Source organism: Nannobrachium achirus (genome assembly GCF_963921795.1).
Source record: "Nannobrachium achirus genome assembly, chromosome: 24".
Classification (NCBI taxonomy): Eukaryota; Metazoa; Chordata; class Actinopteri; order Myctophiformes; family Myctophidae; genus Nannobrachium; species Nannobrachium achirus.
Genome location: NC_137831.1, coordinates 41,426,247 through 41,444,661, shown reverse-complemented (window position 1 = coordinate 41,444,661; position 18,415 = coordinate 41,426,247). Strand labels below are relative to the sequence as shown.

Sequence of the window (18,415 nt, the reverse complement as noted above, 5' to 3'; positions counted from 1 at the left end):
ATCATTTTGAAAGAAGGCGTCAAGTACATTACATGAAACTTTTTCTTTTTTCTTTTCTTTTTTTTCAAAAATGACTGGTCCATTATGTGTGACTGCCATAGTGTAGTGGTCAGTGCCTGTGCCTGGTATACGGATGGTTGTCAGTTCAAACCCCACATCGGGTTGAGTTGATGTTAACATACTGGAAGCCCATGACATGTGCATATGTTGACACGTCTGATCTAACTCCAGATCACGTTCATGTTTAAAATGAGCCCCACAACTACTATAGATTTACATGAAACTTTTTCTTTTTTTTTTAAATGACAGGTCCATTATGTGTGACTGCCGTAGTGTAGTGGTCAGTGCCTGTGCCTGGTATACGGATGGTTGGCAGTTCAAACCCCATGTTGGGTTGAGTTGATGTTAACATCCTGGATGCCCATGGCATGTGCATATGTCAAACTCTTTAATGTTGACAAGTCTGATCTAACTCCAGATCACTTAATGTTGACACGTCTGATCTAACTCCAGATCACGTTCATGTTTAAAATGAGCCCCACAACTACTGTAGAGGGTTAGTCCAAATATCACTGAAACCAATCTTACCCCAATTGGCCAAAGGGGGGCTCTATATCATTTTGAAAGAAGGCGTCAAGTACATTACATGGAACTTTTTCTTTTTTCTTTTCTTTTTTTTTAAATGACAGGTCCATTATGTGTGACTGCCGTAGTGTAGTGGTCAGTGCCTGTGCCTGGTATACGGATGGTTGGCAGTTCAAATCCCCCGTTGGGTTGAGTTGATGTTGACATCCTGGATGCCCATGGCATGTGCATATGTCAAACTCTTTAATGTTGACAAGTCTGATCTAACTCCAGATCACTTAATGTTGACACGTCTGATCTAACTCCAGATCACGTTCATGTTTAAAATGAGCCCCACAACTACTGTAGAGGGTTAGTCCAAATATCACTGAAACCAATCTTACCCCAATTGGCCAAAGGGGGGCTCTATATCATTTTGAAAGAAGGCGTCAAGTACATTACATGGAACTTTTTCTTTTTTCTTTTCTTTTTTTTTAAATGACAGGTCCATTATGTGTGACTGCCGTAGTGTAGTGGTCAGTGCCTGTGCCTGGTATACGGATGGTTGGCAGTTCAAATCCCCCGTTGGGTTGAGTTGATGTTAACATCCTGGATGCCCATGACATGTGCATTTGTCAAACTCTTTAATGTTGACACGTCTGTTCTAACTCCAGTTCATGTTTAAAATGAGCCCTTCTCTACCGTCCGTTTTTTTCCTGTTCTGAGTAAAAGAAAATATGATCACTCGAAAATGTCAGAAATACTCTGATTATATTTACTCAGATTGATTTCACCCCAAGCCTCCAAAATGTAAAAAAGAAATCAATAAAATCAAGGCACTCAGCCTACATAGAACTTTTTTTTTAAACTAACATGGTTGACAGATCCTGTGGCTGCCTAGTGTAGTGGTTAGGGCATATGCCTTGCATGCAGAAGGTCGTTGGCTCGAATCCCGCCTGGGGTTTATATATGCATAAAGTAGGTCAGGGCTAAAAAAAAACCTACCAGACCTGCCGGAGTCCTGTTCGGAAGAACACTGCTTCTAGTTTTTCTTTGATATTCTTCTTTGCTTTCCCTTGATGCCTTTTTGCTTTCCTGCTTTTTATGCCTTGGACACTTTATCGCTGCGTGCAGCTATATTAGATTTTTGTTTTTGAGGGGCTTTTTGGTAATGGCTGATTTTAGACTTGCTTGCATGCTGAAAATAGCCGATCTACAAGCTCGCAATGTGTCTCAACGCGAATCCCTTGTGATCTTGTAGATCTGCTATTTTCCCAGTGCAACATACGAGCGAATCCAAAGCATAACATCACTTGATCAGGCCTGATGAAGGTCTGAAGAGACCCAAACGTTGCTGAATAAAGTTATGAGTGAAGACAGTGTGCGGGACTCCTTCTCTCCTCTCCGTTAGAACCGACTGGAAATAACTTTGTACTTCAAGTTTAAAATGATACTAAATATTTTTTTCAAGTGTCCAAATAAATTCCAAATATTATCAGATGATCTCGCGGCACCCCTGGACTGCCGTCACGGTACCCCAGGGTGCCCCGTCACCCACTTTGAAAACCCCTGGTCTACAGAATGTGGTATAACAAGCTTTGGAATCAAATACCCACCACACCCCAATACCCCCCCCCCCCCCCCCCCCCCCCCACCCACCAAAACCTTTGTCCCTCCCCCCAGCCCAGGTGAAGAGCTGTCTTTATGTGTCCTCTTGATGAATTGAATACACAGTACAACAAGCCCTCTGGCCTTTCTGGGTTGTCCTTTTAGCATCAGTGTAAGACAGTATGCCCCTGTACCTTTCTGGGTTGTCCTTTTAGCATTAGTGTAAGACAGTATGCCTCCGTAACTAGCAGATCTACCACAAATGGATCCAAATGGACCCTTGCAGATCTGCGGTTTAAAACAATATATAGGCCTATATCTTAAAATAATTTATATCAATATTTTAGTAAATCTCCATGGGGACAAAGTCATTGCAGATTTATTTGGGCAAACCTCACCCACCACTGCTCTATCCTCTAGAGGGCAGTGTTTCTCAACTTTTTTTCTGCATGGGCACACTTTTCATTGATTGATTGATTGAAGACTTTATTAGAAGTTTGCATAGGAAAAGGTACAGTTTCATGACGGTACAGTTCACTGGTACAAGGTCTACTAAAAGGAGATCCATGAAAAGACTAAGCTTATTTCCACTGGAAACCATTGAAGTATCTCATATAACATTGAATGACAGACAAATAGAACACAGTACTATGCAGTAGATATGTAAAGAAAAACAAAAAGAAGACAGAAAGTCTAAACAAACAGTATATACAAAGAAGGGGCAGGGGAGGGGAGGGTTGGGCTAGTTTCATTTTTTTACCAGTTGCGAACGGCTGCTGCCTGTAAGTGGTTTTTCAGGGCAATTTTAAAGGATGCTAGTGATCCACACTCCTTTATGGCCTTAGGTAAGGCTTTCCTTTCATGTCCCAAGAATCCATGGTCACACCAACATAATACAGGGGTTGTAAATACCATCAAATACCGTCACTGTCGGGAAGAAACCTTGTATCTCTAAGTTTGAAATTTGTATGTTTCTTGGCAAAGTAAAGCCCTGCTTCATCATGCAAGGCTGTCGCACAAAACTAGTGAAAACAGCAGATCTACAAGCACACGCCGCCTCGTGATGCGAGGCGTTGTGTGCTTGTAGATCTGCTGTTTCCGCTAGTTTAGTACATTTTATAGATGATAAATACAAAACGAACGGTTTCCACCCCGACAACGACGATATGTTATAAATATAAGGTGCTGGGAGTGTAAATTATAATGTAGGGGTGCCTCAGATTAAAACAATATTTATGGGGTGACCTGAGACAAACTAACAAGTTTGGGAACCGCAGCTATAGGGGGCTGTATGGGGGGGGGGGTCGTCAGCTATAAGGAGACTAGAGTTCAATAATATTTTTAGTTTTTTGTCGCATTCCTATGACAAAAAATGTATTGAACTCTGAGTACCCCCATTGATTCCGGATGGGGACCCGTTTCGAAACGGGTCCCCATCCGGAACGAATGGGGATACATTTATTATCACATTTTTGTCTTAGGAATGCGACAAAAAACTACAAATATTATTGAACTGTACTCTCCATGGCGTGACTAATCAATAGAAAAAAAGTCATTTTGGGGGTGAACTACTGCTTTAAGAGTGTTTGCTAAATGCCTAAATTGTTAATTCTTAAATTGCATCGGTCTATTTAACCCATTCAGATCGGGTACACATTGTGTATCATTATTTTATGCAAATAGCAGATATACAAGCTCAGCGTGGCACCGAGTGCCACGCTGTGAGCTTGTAGATCTGCCATTTTTGAAAAATCGTGAAAATTTCAATTTTGACCCTTTTGAAAACCCTAGTTTCTATGTCAGCAATCTGGCTATAGCCATCGTCAAAGAAAAGGTCCTTTTCACTTAACTGGAGCTCAGACAGTCTGTTCTTGAGAGACTACTATGTCAGTGGTTCTCAACCCTTTTCAAGGACCCCCAAACTGACATTTATTTGGCCACGGACCCCCATCTCAAAATATTTAGTTCCAAAAATGCAAAAAAAAATTATTCCAAAAATGCCCAAATGTACGATAATTTCGGCATAAAGAGTGTGAAATCACTAAATTCCCTGACTGCTGATCTGGGATCAGGTTTGGCTTCTCGAAAGAAGCCAGGAAATCAGTCAATCTGACCCTAGATCTGTACTTGGCAGCAATAAAAACACCAGTCGTGTCTTTCCATATTTTTTGTGTAAGCTCCAGGAAGTTTCCTGCCTCCACGCAGCGTTTTTGTCACTCTGTGTCTCAGAGGAGGACAGTTCAGAAACCTGTCTACTCACTCTGTGTCTCAGAGGAGGACCGTGGACAGTTCAGAAACCTGTATACTCACTCTGTGTCTCAGAGGAGAGCCGTGGACAGTTCAGAAACCTGTCTACTCACTCTGTGTCTCAGAGGAGGGCTGTGGACAGTTCAGAAACCTGTCTACTCACTCTGTGTCTCAGAGGAGAGCCGTGGACAGTTCAGAAACCTGTCTACTCACTCTGTGTCTCAGAGGAGGACAGTTCAGAAACCTGTCTACTCACTCTGTGTCTCAGAGGAGGACAGTTCAGAAACCTGTCTACTCACTCTGTGTCTCAGAGGAGGACAGTTCAGAAACCTGTCTACTCACTCTGTGTCTCAGAGGAGGACAGTTCAGAAACCTGTCTACTCACTCTGTGTCTCAGAGGAGGGCAGTGGACAGTTCAGAAACCTGTCTACTAGTACAGCGGCTTATCCCCCAAAGCAAGAGGTATTGTGCACTTTTTGATAAAAGCATGAAACTTTCAGCATAGTTAGATGATACCATAAGGTTTACTTTCAGATGTGGAGGACAGTCAGATCTGACCCCTGAGGCCCGGGAGAGGTCAAATTCAAAATGGCCGCCGGAAATATTGAAACATGTTTAACTTTGGAACCAAACACAGTAAAAGAACATATGAGGTGTCATTTCCCACTAATTTCTAGGTGCTCATTCAGTTGGTGATACTTTTGAGACCAATAGAATTCAAGAAAATGCCTTCAGACCAATGTCAAGGTCAAATTATCCAGACAAAGGGAGGCAAAAGGTGCAAAAAGGTGGTTTATTTCCCGAATGAAAGTGACAAGTGATTTTTTTTATGATGACAATAGGAATTATTATAATAACTTATATTAATACAGCACCTTTCATAGAACCTACTGTAAGGTTGCTTAACAATCAAACAAACAATCAGCAAACCTAATAGAAATAATACAATTTCTTAACAGTCTATTATAGTATTGCACCCTGGTACGCTTGCACTTCTGGGAGGGTGAATAACTAAACCCTAACACAATCTCCCAAACAAAAACAGAGATCTGTACATGCAAGTGCAGCTTTGACACACGTGCACCGCCCAGTGCACCCTTTCTGGCAGTTACACCGGATCAGCTCATGGCAGGATTTTGCTGCTTCAGGGAGAGCTGTCCAGAATGGCTGCCACCCAGTGGATTCTTTTGTCCAGCCCCAATCAGATGGCTCTGGTAGCTTTGGATCCAAGACCAGTGACTGGTTCCACAGGTTGGCTTGAAAGCAAGTCCGCTTGATGTGCTCTTTAAGGGCGGCCTGGGTTGGAGGGATGTTCTCCAAAGTCCTGGACTTCTGGGAGAAAAGGTGTTTCCTCGCCTCGTTTACCTCCATGCATTCACTGGTTCGGTCGTACATCAGCACCACAAATCGTTCTATCAGTGACCTTGATCCTTCACTGACCTCACTTGGCATGTCCAGGAGTTCCTGCAGAGCATCAGTGACCTCTGGGAAAGACTTCCAGGTATCCCAGGCTGTCTTCTTTCCTCGGCCAGCAAATGCAGACACAGTGTCACACCCAGTGAAAGCGTGAAAGACAGGGAGAGTCAGGCACTTCGCCGGAGTCATTGTGGCAACGATTTGGTGAATAGCAATGAATCGGAAGCTCTGTCCAACACCAAAGGCAACCCACAGCTCATCAGGAGCTATTCTGCTAAAAGAAGCCACTGCCAATACAACCACATCTGTATCAACTGTACGTATGGTCACCTTCTTACAACCCTTCTGCACAGCATCTGCCACATGTAGAAGTAGCCGAGTGTCAGCCTCCTCTTGCAGACATGGGGCAAGGCAGGCCACACTTGAGTCAGGAGGAGAGCAGAGGACTCCAGTTCCATCAGTTGCATACAGTTCCTTGCCCTTTGCGACAGGCAGACGAATGGCTTCTCGTGTCAGGAAAGAAAACAACTCTGTTTTGTTTGTCAAGATGGCTCTTCCACCAAGTCAGTGGCTCCTCTGCCATCAGCCTACACAATTGTGCCACCAGTAACCCTCCGGGTAAAGGAATTTACTGTGCCCCGTGTACATGGCCCTGTGAGACCTCCCAACCTCCTGGCTTCTATAACTGCAACAGAAGATGACTATGCATGGCTCAGAAAAGTCAAGACAGCTGTTGAAACGCCAACCATTGATGGCATGATATCGTGGTCTGCCTACCATGCCGATGCTCACCAAACTGTCATCCCACCTGCAGCAATCAATGCACTGTTGCTTCTGTTTCTTGACAATGCACATTCAGTAGCAATGATTCGCCACTCTATGGACGTCATCAGAAGAGCAGTTCAACATGTGAACCCTGGTCAGATTCCTGTCTTTGCTGTTGACCAACCACTCTTTGCTCTTGCTAAACAAGTGCAATGGACTTGGCCAGAAACACATGGAGAAGATCACTTTGTGATCATGTTCGGTGGTCTACATATCTAAATGGCCATATTGAAGTTGCTTGGTGATTGGCTTGAAGACAGTGGCTGGACCAATACCCTGGTCCAGGCTGACATTGCAAGTTCAGGCACTGCCAATTCCTTCATCCATGCTAATCATGTAACTAAAACCCGACATGCACACCAGGTCACGGCTGCAAGCCTCTATACACTCCTGCAGCAAGCTTACAATGATGAATGCATGTCTGCTAATGACGATGCCATAACACCTGGCAGTGTATCCTTTGAGGAGTGGTGTATTCAGCGAGCAAAGGAGAGTGTTCACTTTGACTACTGGTACAAGACCTTGTTATTGGAGCTCCTACTCCTACGGTACATCAGGTCCATTCGAGAAGGCAACTTCCAGCTGTACGTGGAATCCCTTACAGAGGTTATGCCATGGATGTTTGCCCTTGACCATACGCACTACAGCAGGTGGCTGCCTGTACACATCCGGGACATGATGGCTCTTAAGGACAGACACCCAGATGTCTTTGCAGAGTTCATGTTAGGACATTTTGTGGTGCACAAAACCACCAACAAATTCTCTGCTATGGCAATCGACCAGTGCCATGAACAGAATAATGCTATGGTGAAAGGTTCTGGAGGGGCAATTGGATTGACTGGGAATCCAGGAGCACTGAGACGCTGGATGGTAGCTGGGCCAGAGATCGCAAGGATCACTAACGAGTTTGAAGAACAGGCAATGATGCAACAGTGTAAACCTAGTGACTCGAGACACCATGAGCAGCAACCTGCAGTACAAGCAACATTCCTGAAGGAGGTCCAAGCACTGGTGGCAGTACTGGAAGAGATGGGGAATCCCTTTCTAGAACACAGCCAGGATCTTCTAGTCATTGACACAAGAGACATTGTGGATACCCAAATAGCTGACACTGTAAGAAGAATTGCTACCCTTGGTGAGGAGCAGTACAGCAAGTTTGTGACTGAAAGGCTGGAAAAGTGTACAACACCGATCACACATCCTCTTCCAAAGAACAAGTTGCCACTGTTCAGCAGGCCACCTGTCAGGGTCAAATCAAAAGAGAAGGCACAACTTGCCGCACTGAAGAGCGACTGTGGTCTTTTTTCAAGGCTGTACATCTCGTGTCAAACAAGAGATGGAGACATCAACCATTTCTTTTCCCATGAAAACCAGGCAACACCCCCAGCTCTGTCAAGTGGAGGAAAACTTCGGTTTGGGGTTAAAGCTGATCTGCTTCGCTGCCTGGAGTCAAATCTGCCTGAAAACAAGAGCGTTCCCGAGATTGATGCAGTTATTCTAGATGGTGCAGCTGTGGTTCAAATGCTGAAACAGAATACATCAAGAACATTCCAAGAGTATGGTGAAACTGTTTTTGCACCATACATCTCTGCTCAACTTGATGTAAGCTCCCGCGTTGACCTTGTTTGGGATGTCTACCTATCTGCCAGTCTGAAAGCCTCAACAAGAGAAAAAAGGGGAAAGGGCATGAGGAGAAGAGTGGCCACCCTTAATGCGATGCCCAAGAACTGGAAGGACTTCCGTCGATGTGATGAAAACAAAACAGAGTTGTTTTCTTTCCTGACACGAGAAGCCATTCGTCTGCCTGTCGCAAAGGGCAAGGAACTGTATGCAACTGATGGAACTGGAGTCCTCTGCTCTCCTCCTGACTCAAGTGTGGCCTGCCTTGCCCCATGTCTGCAAGAGGAGGCTGACACTCGGCTACTTCTACATGTGGCAGATGCTGTGCAGAAGGGTTGTAAGAAGGTGACCATACGTACAGTTGATACAGATGTGGTTGTATTGGCAGTGGCTTCTTTTAGCAGAATAGCTCCTGATGAGCTGTGGGTTGCCTTTGGTGTTGGACAGAGCTTCCGATTCATTGCTATTCACCAAATCGTTGCCACAATGACTCCGGCGAAGTGCCTGACTCTCCCTGTCTTTCACGCTTTCACTGGGTGTGACACTGTGTCTGCATTTGCTGGCCGAGGAAAGAAGACAGCCTGGGATACCTGGAAGTCTTTCCCAGAGGTCACTGATGCTCTGCAGGAACTCCTGGACATGCCAAGTGAGGTCAGTGAAGGATCAAGGTCACTGATAGAACGATTTGTGGTGCTGATGTACGACCGAACCAGTGAATGCATGGAGGTAAACGAGGCGAGGAAACACCTTTTCTCCCAGAAGTCCAGGACTTTGGAGAACATCCCTCCAACCCAGGCCGCCCTTAAAGAGCACATCAAGCGGACTTGCTTTCAAGCCAACCTGTGGAACCAGTCACTGGTCTTGGATCCAAAGCTACCAGAGCCATCTGATTGGGGCTGGACAAAAGAATCCACTGGGTGGCAGCCATTCTGGACAGCTCTCCCTGAAGCAGCAAAATCCTGCCATGAGCTGATCCGGTGTAACTGCCAGAAAGGGTGCACTGGGCGGTGCACGTGTGTCAAAGCTGCACTTGCATGTACAGATCTCTGTTTTTGTTTGGGAGATTGTGTTAGGGTTTAGTTATTCACCCTCCCAGAAGTGCAAGCGTACCAGGGTGCAATACTATAATAGACTGTTAAGAAATTGTATTTTTTCTATTAGGTTTGCTGATTGTTTGTTTGATTGTTAAGCAACCTTACAGTAGGTTCTATGAAAGGTGCTGTATTAATATAAGTTATTATAATAATTCCTATTGTCATCATAAAAAAAATCACTTGTCACTTTCATTCGGGAAATAAACCACCTTTTTGCACCTTTTGCCTCCCTTTGTCTGGATAATTTGACCTTGACATTGGTCTGAAGGCATTTTCTTGAATTCTATTGGTCTCAAAAGTATCACCAACTGAATGAGCATCTAGAAATTAGTGGGAAATGACACCTCATATGTTCTTTTACTGTGTTTGGTTCCAAAGTTAAACATGTTTCAATATTTCCGGCGGCCATTTTGAATTTGACCTCTCCCGGGCCTCAGGGGTCAGATCTGACTGTCCTCCACATCTGAAAGTAAACCTTATGGTATCATCTAACTATGCTGAAAGTTTCATGCTTTTATCAAAAAGTGCACAGTTTTTTGTTAATCCGCTGTACTATACTCACTCTGTGTCTGTGGACAGTTCAGAAACCTGTTTTATGTTTTGTTTTAAATATCTGCCTACCAATAATGTCACTGGTAGGTGAGTTAATTTAGTCTTGGTCTTTAGTCATAGTCTCAAGACTAAAATTCCATTTAGTTTTAGTCATATATATGAAATGTTTTCGCTTTTAGTCGATTCCATATCAAAAGATTTTAGTCGACTAAATCTACAGTTGATTTTGTCAACAGAAATGTTTTTTTTTTTTTTTTTTTTGCCAGTCCTTGACAGATTTTACACTTTTTACACGCTACAAAAATAACAGATCCGAGCGCAACCAAAACATGAAATGAATTGTCTTTTTATTTCTACTGGATCTCTTCTCCACTAGTCCCTCCCTAACATTCTACTGGATCTCTTCTCCACTAGTCCCTCCCTAACATTCTACTGGATCTCTTCTCCACTAGTCCCTCCCTAACATTCTACTGGATCTCTTCTCCACTAGTCCCTCCCTAACATTCTACTGATCTCTTCTCCACTAGTCCCTCCCTAACATTCTACTGGATCTCTTCTCCACTAGTCCCTCCCTAACATTATAAATTCTCCACTAGTCCCTCCCTAACATTTTAGTCATAGTTTTAGTCCAGGCTATTAGTTTTTTATTTTGTTTTCGTCAGTGGAAAAAAAAAAGGTAGTCGACAAAATTAACACAGGGGGGGCGAAGGGCTCAACCCCTACAAACTTGTAGATCTGCTATCTTTTCCCGCAATAGGAACACACTAGGCTTAGTCATCTCCACACATTTTTAGATGCTAATTAAACACATTTATGAACAACAGCAGTGCCAGGATAAACAATAGGACACATTTGACTGTGTATGACTTTGCTTTGCAAGTGTGAGGCGGTTTCACGCTTGCAAATGTCTCCTGAATTGTGAATCAATAGGCTGTTGTTTTTGCATTTAAAGACAACCATTGTTTTTGTTTGATCACTTAAACTGAACGCTCCTTTAACTGAATAATGACACCTAGGGTCTCCCACCTTACTGGGAGTAAACACTTTCTTTTTCTTCTTCTTTTTTTTGTTTTTCTTGTTTAAGAAGTAATGAAAATATCAGATCTGCGTGAGTTTGTAAATCTGCTATTTTCACTAGTTTGGCTAAAAGGATGTCTGATGCACTGTACCAACCATGATGTCTGTATCAAGACTAAATGTGTATTTATTTTGTCTTCTCTTTCTTTTTATCTTTACCTTTATATTCCTTTTCCCCCCCGTTTTTTGTCTGTTTAATTGTTTGGTTCTTAGTAATGTATTAAAGGAGACAACTTCATGATTTTCTTGAAGTCAGAGAGGGGATAAGTTCCATCTGGACAAAGTTTAGGAACCCCTGGTCTAATCTGTGTGATTGACAGGAGAGATGATCAGAGGAGCAGAGTTTCTACCACCAGCATTAACACATGGACCGAAGAATGGAAAGAGTTTCTCAGTGAAGGAGCAGCCAGTGAAAGAGTAGAGATGAACTCTGGCCTCCACATCATAAAAGGAGACCAGACCCTCCTCATAATCCACAAACACTCCCACTTTCTGGAGCTCCTCTCTTACAGGGAGGAGGACATCAGGGTCAGCAGCAGCCCAGTACTCATTTCCATTCCACAACCCTATAGTCCAGAAACCATTGTTGGGACTCAGTGTGATTACACCTTTCCTGTTGATGGACTCTCTGGCCACTCCTAAATCCCACTCAGTGTTCCCTGTAACCTGAACCTCATAGTAAAACCTTCCCGAGGAGAAGCTTTGTTTTCCTAAGACATTGTCATATCTAGAGAATCTCTTTGTGTTGTCAGGCAAATTCTTCATTATGTGCCATAATGCCATAAACGGTCCTACGTTTCCACAACTCACTTGTTTTCCATCCTCAGACAGGATGAGGTTGGGAGGTGCTGTATCAGGATCCAGAGTCACATCCACCTCATATTGCTGGATCCTCCTCAGCTCAGCATCACACAGCTTATTCTTCATCTCTTGACTGAGTGTCTTCTCCAGCTGAGCCACAGCTGTCCTCACTGTCCCCACATGTGGAGACTGATGGACATTGACCTTTGTCCAGTCCTTGGTGGGTGGAGGGGTGTTGATGGATGAGATGTTGTGGAGGAGGTGGAGGTGGTCTTCAGTGTTTGAGAGCTGCTTCAGCTCAGAGCTTCTCTTCTCCAACAGAGTGATTTCCTCTTGCAGCTCTTTAATAAAGCCTTCAGCCTGTTTCTCTGTTGCTTTCTGCTTCTCTTCAATCACATCAATGAGCTCAGCCTGGCTTCTCTCAATACAGCTGATCAAAGCAGTGAAGACCTGCACACTGTCTGCTCTCTCTCTGTCTGCATCTTTCCTGCTGAGCTCTACTGAGTGTTGGATCTGGTGAATCTTCTCTTGTCTCTCCTGGATCATCTGCTGAACCTCACCCTCGGTCTTTGCATCAAATTCTTCTTTCAACTTGTGACTCCTGAACTGATCGACCATCTCAGAAATAAAGGTATTGACAGATACTTCTAGCCTCTTGTCGAAGAGTTTGGCACACAGTGGACACTTACACACATCACTGGTGTCCCAGTAATGTGTGATGCAGGCTTTGCAGTAGTTGTGTCCACATGGAGTGGAGACTGGATCAGTGAACACCTCCGTACAGATAGAACACAGGAAGTGATCTTCAGACAGCAGACTGCTGGCAGAGGCCATTTCTACACACTGACAATCAACGTGAAAGTGTGAAACACAGAAAATATGACGTGCAATATACTTAAAACTTGATTAATCGGAAATCTTGTGACTTTAATATGCAGGAATATCACTCATTCGACTAGAGCAGAATATCTTCTCGTCTCTTCTCTTTGACTAAATGGCCCTCATGCTCTGTGTGAGCAGCTTTTAAGTCGAGATGACTCAAATCTCTCAACATCATCATAATATGTATACGTCATGGTGACATCATATGTGACGTCATGGTTACAACCAACTATGACGTCAATTGCGCCTAAATATGGAGTTCCACAGTGCTCTGACCTGGGCCTGCAAGAAGATATTTGGTAACCAGAGATGTGAGATACCTGTAGTTACTTATACATCCACGAATCTGACTGTGTGTGCGTGTTTGTGAGTGTGTGTGTGTGTGTGTGTGTGTGTGTGTGTGTGTGTGTGCGCGCGCGTGTGTGTGTGTGTGTGTGTGTGTGTGTGTGTGTGTGTGTGTGTGTGTGTGTGTGTGTGTGTGTGTTGTTCTGTGTCCCTTTTATGCCTATATATGGACATCCTCGAACGCTCTCAATCTGATTGGTTTTTATCACTGAACTTGGGGACCAACCGTAGCCAAGATGTTGTTACCTGCTTCCTCCCTCTTCACCAGTGATGATTATGAAATTTTTAGTTAGTCTTTTGAATAAAAGTCCATTTAGTTTTAGTCATATTTTAGTCATCTGAAATGTTTTAGTTGTGGTCTAGTTTTAGTCGACTACATATCATATATTTTTGTTTTTGAGGGGCTTTTTGGTAATGGCTGATTTTAGACTTGATTGCATGCTGAAAATAGCCGATCTACAAGCTCGCAATGTGTCTCAACGCGAATCCCTTGTGACCTTGTAGATCTGCTATTTTTCGAGCAACATACGTTTCGATTTCTTTATCTTATGACGCTAAAAGGAGGTTTTATGCTTCGCACGAGCGACGGTGTGGCGCGCGCCGAAAATAACGGATCTGCAAGCTCACCGTGCGTCGTGGAAGTGACGTGTTGTGAGCTTGTAGATCAGCTATTTTTCTGGAAAGGCGGTGTGTGTGTGTGTGTGTGTGTGTGTGTGTGTGTGTGTGTGTGTGTGCGTGCGTGCGTGTGCGTGTGAGCTGAGCTGAGGTGAAAGAAATGAAAGTGATTCTTATAATTTGATAATAATGATTTAATTCCACTTTTTTACATTTTCTGTCCCCCCCCCCTTTTCCCACTATTCATTTAAAGGAGCCCTTCACCCTTTTTCAATGCACCTTCATATAGCTACTCCTTACTAGTGTTCTTCATTAATATGATAACATTTCTGTCACTCACTCTGTGTCTCAGAGGAGAGCCGAGGACAGTTCAGAAACCTGTCTACTCACTCTGTGTCTCAGAGGAGGACCGTGGACAGTTCAGAAACCTGTCTACTCACTCTGTGTCTCAGAGGAGAGCCGTGTCTACTCACTCTGTGTCTCAGAGGAGAGCCGTGGACAGTTCAGAAACCTGTCTACTCACTCTGTGTCTCAGAGGAGAGCCGTGGACAGTTCAGAAACCTGTCTACTCACTCTGTGTCTCAGAGGAGGGATGAGGACAGTTCAGAAACCTGTCTACTCACTCTGTGTCTCAGAGGAGAGCCGAGGACAGTTCAGAAACCTGTCTACTCACTCTGTGTCTCAGAGGAGAGCCGAGGACAGTTCAGAAACCTGTCTACTCACTCTGTGTCTCAGAGGAGAGCCGAGGACAGTTCAGAAACCTGTCTACTCACTCTGTGTCTCAGAGGAGGGCCGTGGACAGTTCAGAAACCTGTCTACTCACTCTGTGTCTCAGAGGAGAGCCGAGGACAGTTCAGAAACCTGTCTACTCACTCTGTGTCTCGGAGGAGGGCTGTGGACAGTTCAGACACCTGTCTACTCACTCTGTGTCTCAGAGGAGAGCTGTGGACAGTTCAGAAACCTGTTTTATGTTTTGTTTTAAATATCTGCCTACCAATAATGTCACTGGTAGGTGAGTTAATCTAGTCTTAGTCTTTAGTCATAGTCTCAAGACTAAAATAGCTACTCCTTACTAGTGTTCTTCATTAATATGATAACATTTCTGTCACTCACTCTGTGTCTCAGAGGAGGGCCGTGGACAGTTCAGAAACCTGTCTACTCAATCTGTGTCTCAGAGGAGGACAGTTCAGAAACCTGTCTACTCACTCTGTGTCTCAGAGGAGAGCCGTGGACAGTTCAGAAACCTGTCTACTCAATCTGTGTCTCAGAGGAGGGCCGTGGACAGTTCAGAAACCTGTCTACTCACTCTGTGTCTCAGAGGAGGACAGTTCAGAAACCTGTCTACTCACTCTGTGTCTCAGAGGAGGACCGTGGACAGTTCAGAAACCTGTCTACTCAATCTGTGTCTCAGAGGAGGACAGTTCAGAAACCTGTCTACTCACTCTGTCTCAGAGGAGGGCCGTGGACAGTTCAGAAACCTGTTTTATGTTTTGTTTTAAATATCTGCCTACCAATAATGTCACTGGTAGGTGAGTTAATTTAGTCTTAGTCTTTAGTCATAGTCTCAAGACTAAAATTCCATTTAGTTTTAGTCATATGAAATGTTTTCGTTTTTAGTCGATTCCATATCAAAAGATTTTAGTCGACTAAATCTACAGTTGATTTTTTTCTTTTTTTGCCAGTCCTTGATGACAGATTTTACACTTTTTACACGCTACAAAAATAACAGATCCGAGCGCAACCAAAACATGAAATTAATTGTCTTTTTATTTCTACTGGATCTCTTCTCCACTAGTCCCTCCCTAACATTCTACTGGATCTCTTCTCCACTAGTCCCTCCCTAACATTCTACTGGATCTCTTCTCCACTAGTCCCTCCCTAACATTCTACTGGATCTCTTCTCCACTAGTCCCTCCCTAACATTTTAGTCATAGTTTTAGTCCAGGCTATTAGTTTTTTATTTTGTTTTCGTCAGCGGAAAAATAAAGGTAGTCGACAAAATTAACACAGGGGGGGCGAAGGGCTCAACCCCTACAAACTTGTAGATCTGCTATCTTTTCCCACAATAGGAACACACTAGGCTTAATCATCTCCACACATTTTTAGATGCTAATTAAACACATTTATGAACAACAGCAGTGCCAGGATAAACAATAGGACACATTTGACTGTGTATGACTGGTCTTTACTTTGCTTTGCTTTGCAAGTGTGAGGCGGTTTCACGCTTGCAAATGTCTCCTGAATTGTGAATCAATTGGCTGTTGTTTTTGCATTTAAAGACAACCATTGTTTTTGTTTGATCACTTAAACTGAACGCTCCTTAACTGAATAATGACACCTAGGGTCTCCCACCTTACTGGGAGTAAACACTTTCTTTTTCTTCTTCTTTTTTTTTGTTTTTCTTGTTTAAGAAGTAATGAAAATATCAGATCTGCGTGAGTTTGTAGATCTGCTATTTTCACTAGTTTGGCTAAAAGGATGTCTGATGCACTGTACCAACCATGATGTCTGTATCAAGACTAAATGTGTATTTATTTTGTCTTCTCTTTCTTTTTATCTTTACCTTTATATTCCTTTTCCCCCCCGTTTTTTGTCTGTTTAATTGTTTGGTTCTTAGTAATGTATTAAAGGAGACAACTTCATGATTTTCTTGAAGTCAGAGAGGGGATAAGTTCCATCTGGACAAAGTTTAGGAACCCCTGGTCTAATCTGTGTGATTGACAGGAGAGATGATCAGAGGAGCAGAGTTTCTACCACCAGCATTAACACATGGACCGAAGAATGGAAAGAGTTTCTCAGTGAAGGAGCAGCCAGTGAAAGAGTAGAGATGAACTCTGGCCTCCACATCATAAAAGGAGACCAGACCCTCCTCATAATCCACAAACACTCCCACTTTCTGGAGCTCCTCTCTTACAGGGAGGAGGACATCAGGGTCAGCAGCAGCCCAGTACTCATTTCCATTCCACAACCCTATAGTCCAGAAACCATTGTTGGGACTCAGTGTGATTACACCTTTCCTGTTGATGGACTCTCTTTCATACGATGGATACTTTTGGCTTAGGCGACACATTTATCAAATGGGTTAAAATTCTATATAATGACCCTCAGGCAGCGGTCCTTACAAACGGCCTTAGATCTAAAAACTTCTCTTTGCAACGCTCTAGTCGCCAAGGTTGCCCTTTGAGTCCGCTGCTCTTCGCCATCGCCATAGAGCCGTTTGCCCAGTCTATACGCCAATCACCTGTGATTTCTGGGGTTGTTGTAGGAGAGAGAGAGCATAGAATTAATTTATATGCTGATGATGTCCTGTTATTTCTAACTAAATCAGATCTCTCTGTTCCTGGTGTTATGGATGTTATTACTAAGTTTGGATCCTTTTCAGGATATAAGATTAACTACTCCAAATCAGAGGCCATGCCACTGGGCTCCCTCCAAAACATTCCACCTGCCCCTGACCCGTTCCCATTTCGCTGGTCCCCCTCTGGCTTTGTTTATTTGGGTGTTCATATAACTCCCCTATTTGAACAAATGTATAGTGCCAACTTTACTCCCCTCATGGATATCATAAAATCTGACCTTGACCGATGGGCATCATTGCCATTGTCCTGGTTGGGTAGAGTGGCACTTATTAAAATGAATATACTACCACGGTTACTATACCCACTTCAAATGGTTCCTGTCTTCCTCCCAAGCAAGACGGTTAAGATTATTGAAGGTTGGCTGAGCTCATTTATTTGGAGCAAGAGAAGGCCCAGGTTAAAACTAGCTAAACTACAGCTTCCTGTTTCAGAAGGTGGGCTAGAACTCCCCAATATAAAATGGTATCAGGTTTCCGCACAATTACGCTTCGCAGCAAAATGGTTACAGGGAGACCAGCTTTCTATTTGGCTAGATATTGAAGCTGCACAATGTGACTGCCCTCCGTAATCTCTTATTTCTCAAAGACCCCTCTACAGTGAAGAAACTTTGTAATAACCCAATTGTCTCCAACACACTTAAGGCATGGAGGGTTGCAAGGCTCCTAGAGGGCAGAGCCAAAGTAACATCACCTCTTACCTCTATTCAAGGGAATCCAGACTTCCCTCCTGGCCTTAATGACCCTCTATCTCTCTGTTTGGAGAGATAACTGTATAACAACGTTGGGGAAATTGTTTAATGGTGCTATACTTATGTCGTTTGATCAAATACAACAAAAATATGCCCTACCTCGTAATCACCTTTTCAGATTCTTTCAAGTGAGGGATTTTATTCGCAGACGTACAACATTACTAACTAATGTAGATACCTCTCCAATTGAGAGAATATTGATGATGGATTTCACAAGGGGTTTCATTAGCACTCTCTATGGCATGTTAAGGTCTAATACAACGGTTAATACCCAAGATACTAAGAGAAAATGGGAAAGAGACCTTGGGGTTGATATTGATGACGATGTTTGGTCTGAAATATTTGAAAATGCCAAAAAACTTTCTGTGTGTAATAGGGCCTGGTCGATTCAGTTAAGAACCATACACAGATTACAGATTTCACCTAGCCTTCGCCATAAAATGAATGCTAATTTATCCCCCCTTTGCCTTAAGTGTAAGACTGAAGAAGGAGACTATATTCATTGCATATGGTCATGTCATAAGATTGAACGTTATTGGTATGATGTTGTACAAGAACTGAATGAGATCTTTAATATAGAGCTTGAACTTGACCCTTTGTGTCTGATTCTGGGACTTCCTGATAATAAGATTGTCAACAAGTTCCACAAACGTCTGTTCAAT

General features: G+C 43.4%; 1 protein-coding gene across 1 annotated transcript; it reads right to left on the bottom strand.

Annotated features, from left to right (window-relative positions):
- Positions 1-11,303: 11,303 nt before the first annotated feature.
- LOC308280308 (zinc finger protein RFP-like) lies at positions 11,304-12,422 on the bottom strand (the record flags this gene model as incomplete). Its single annotated transcript, XM_080720570.1, has 1 exon — positions 11,304-12,422. One exon carries the CDS (start codon positions 12,420-12,422, stop codon positions 11,304-11,306), a length of 1,119 nt encoding a protein of 372 aa, XP_080576696.1.
- Between the last annotated feature and the right edge of the window lie 5,993 nt (positions 12,423-18,415).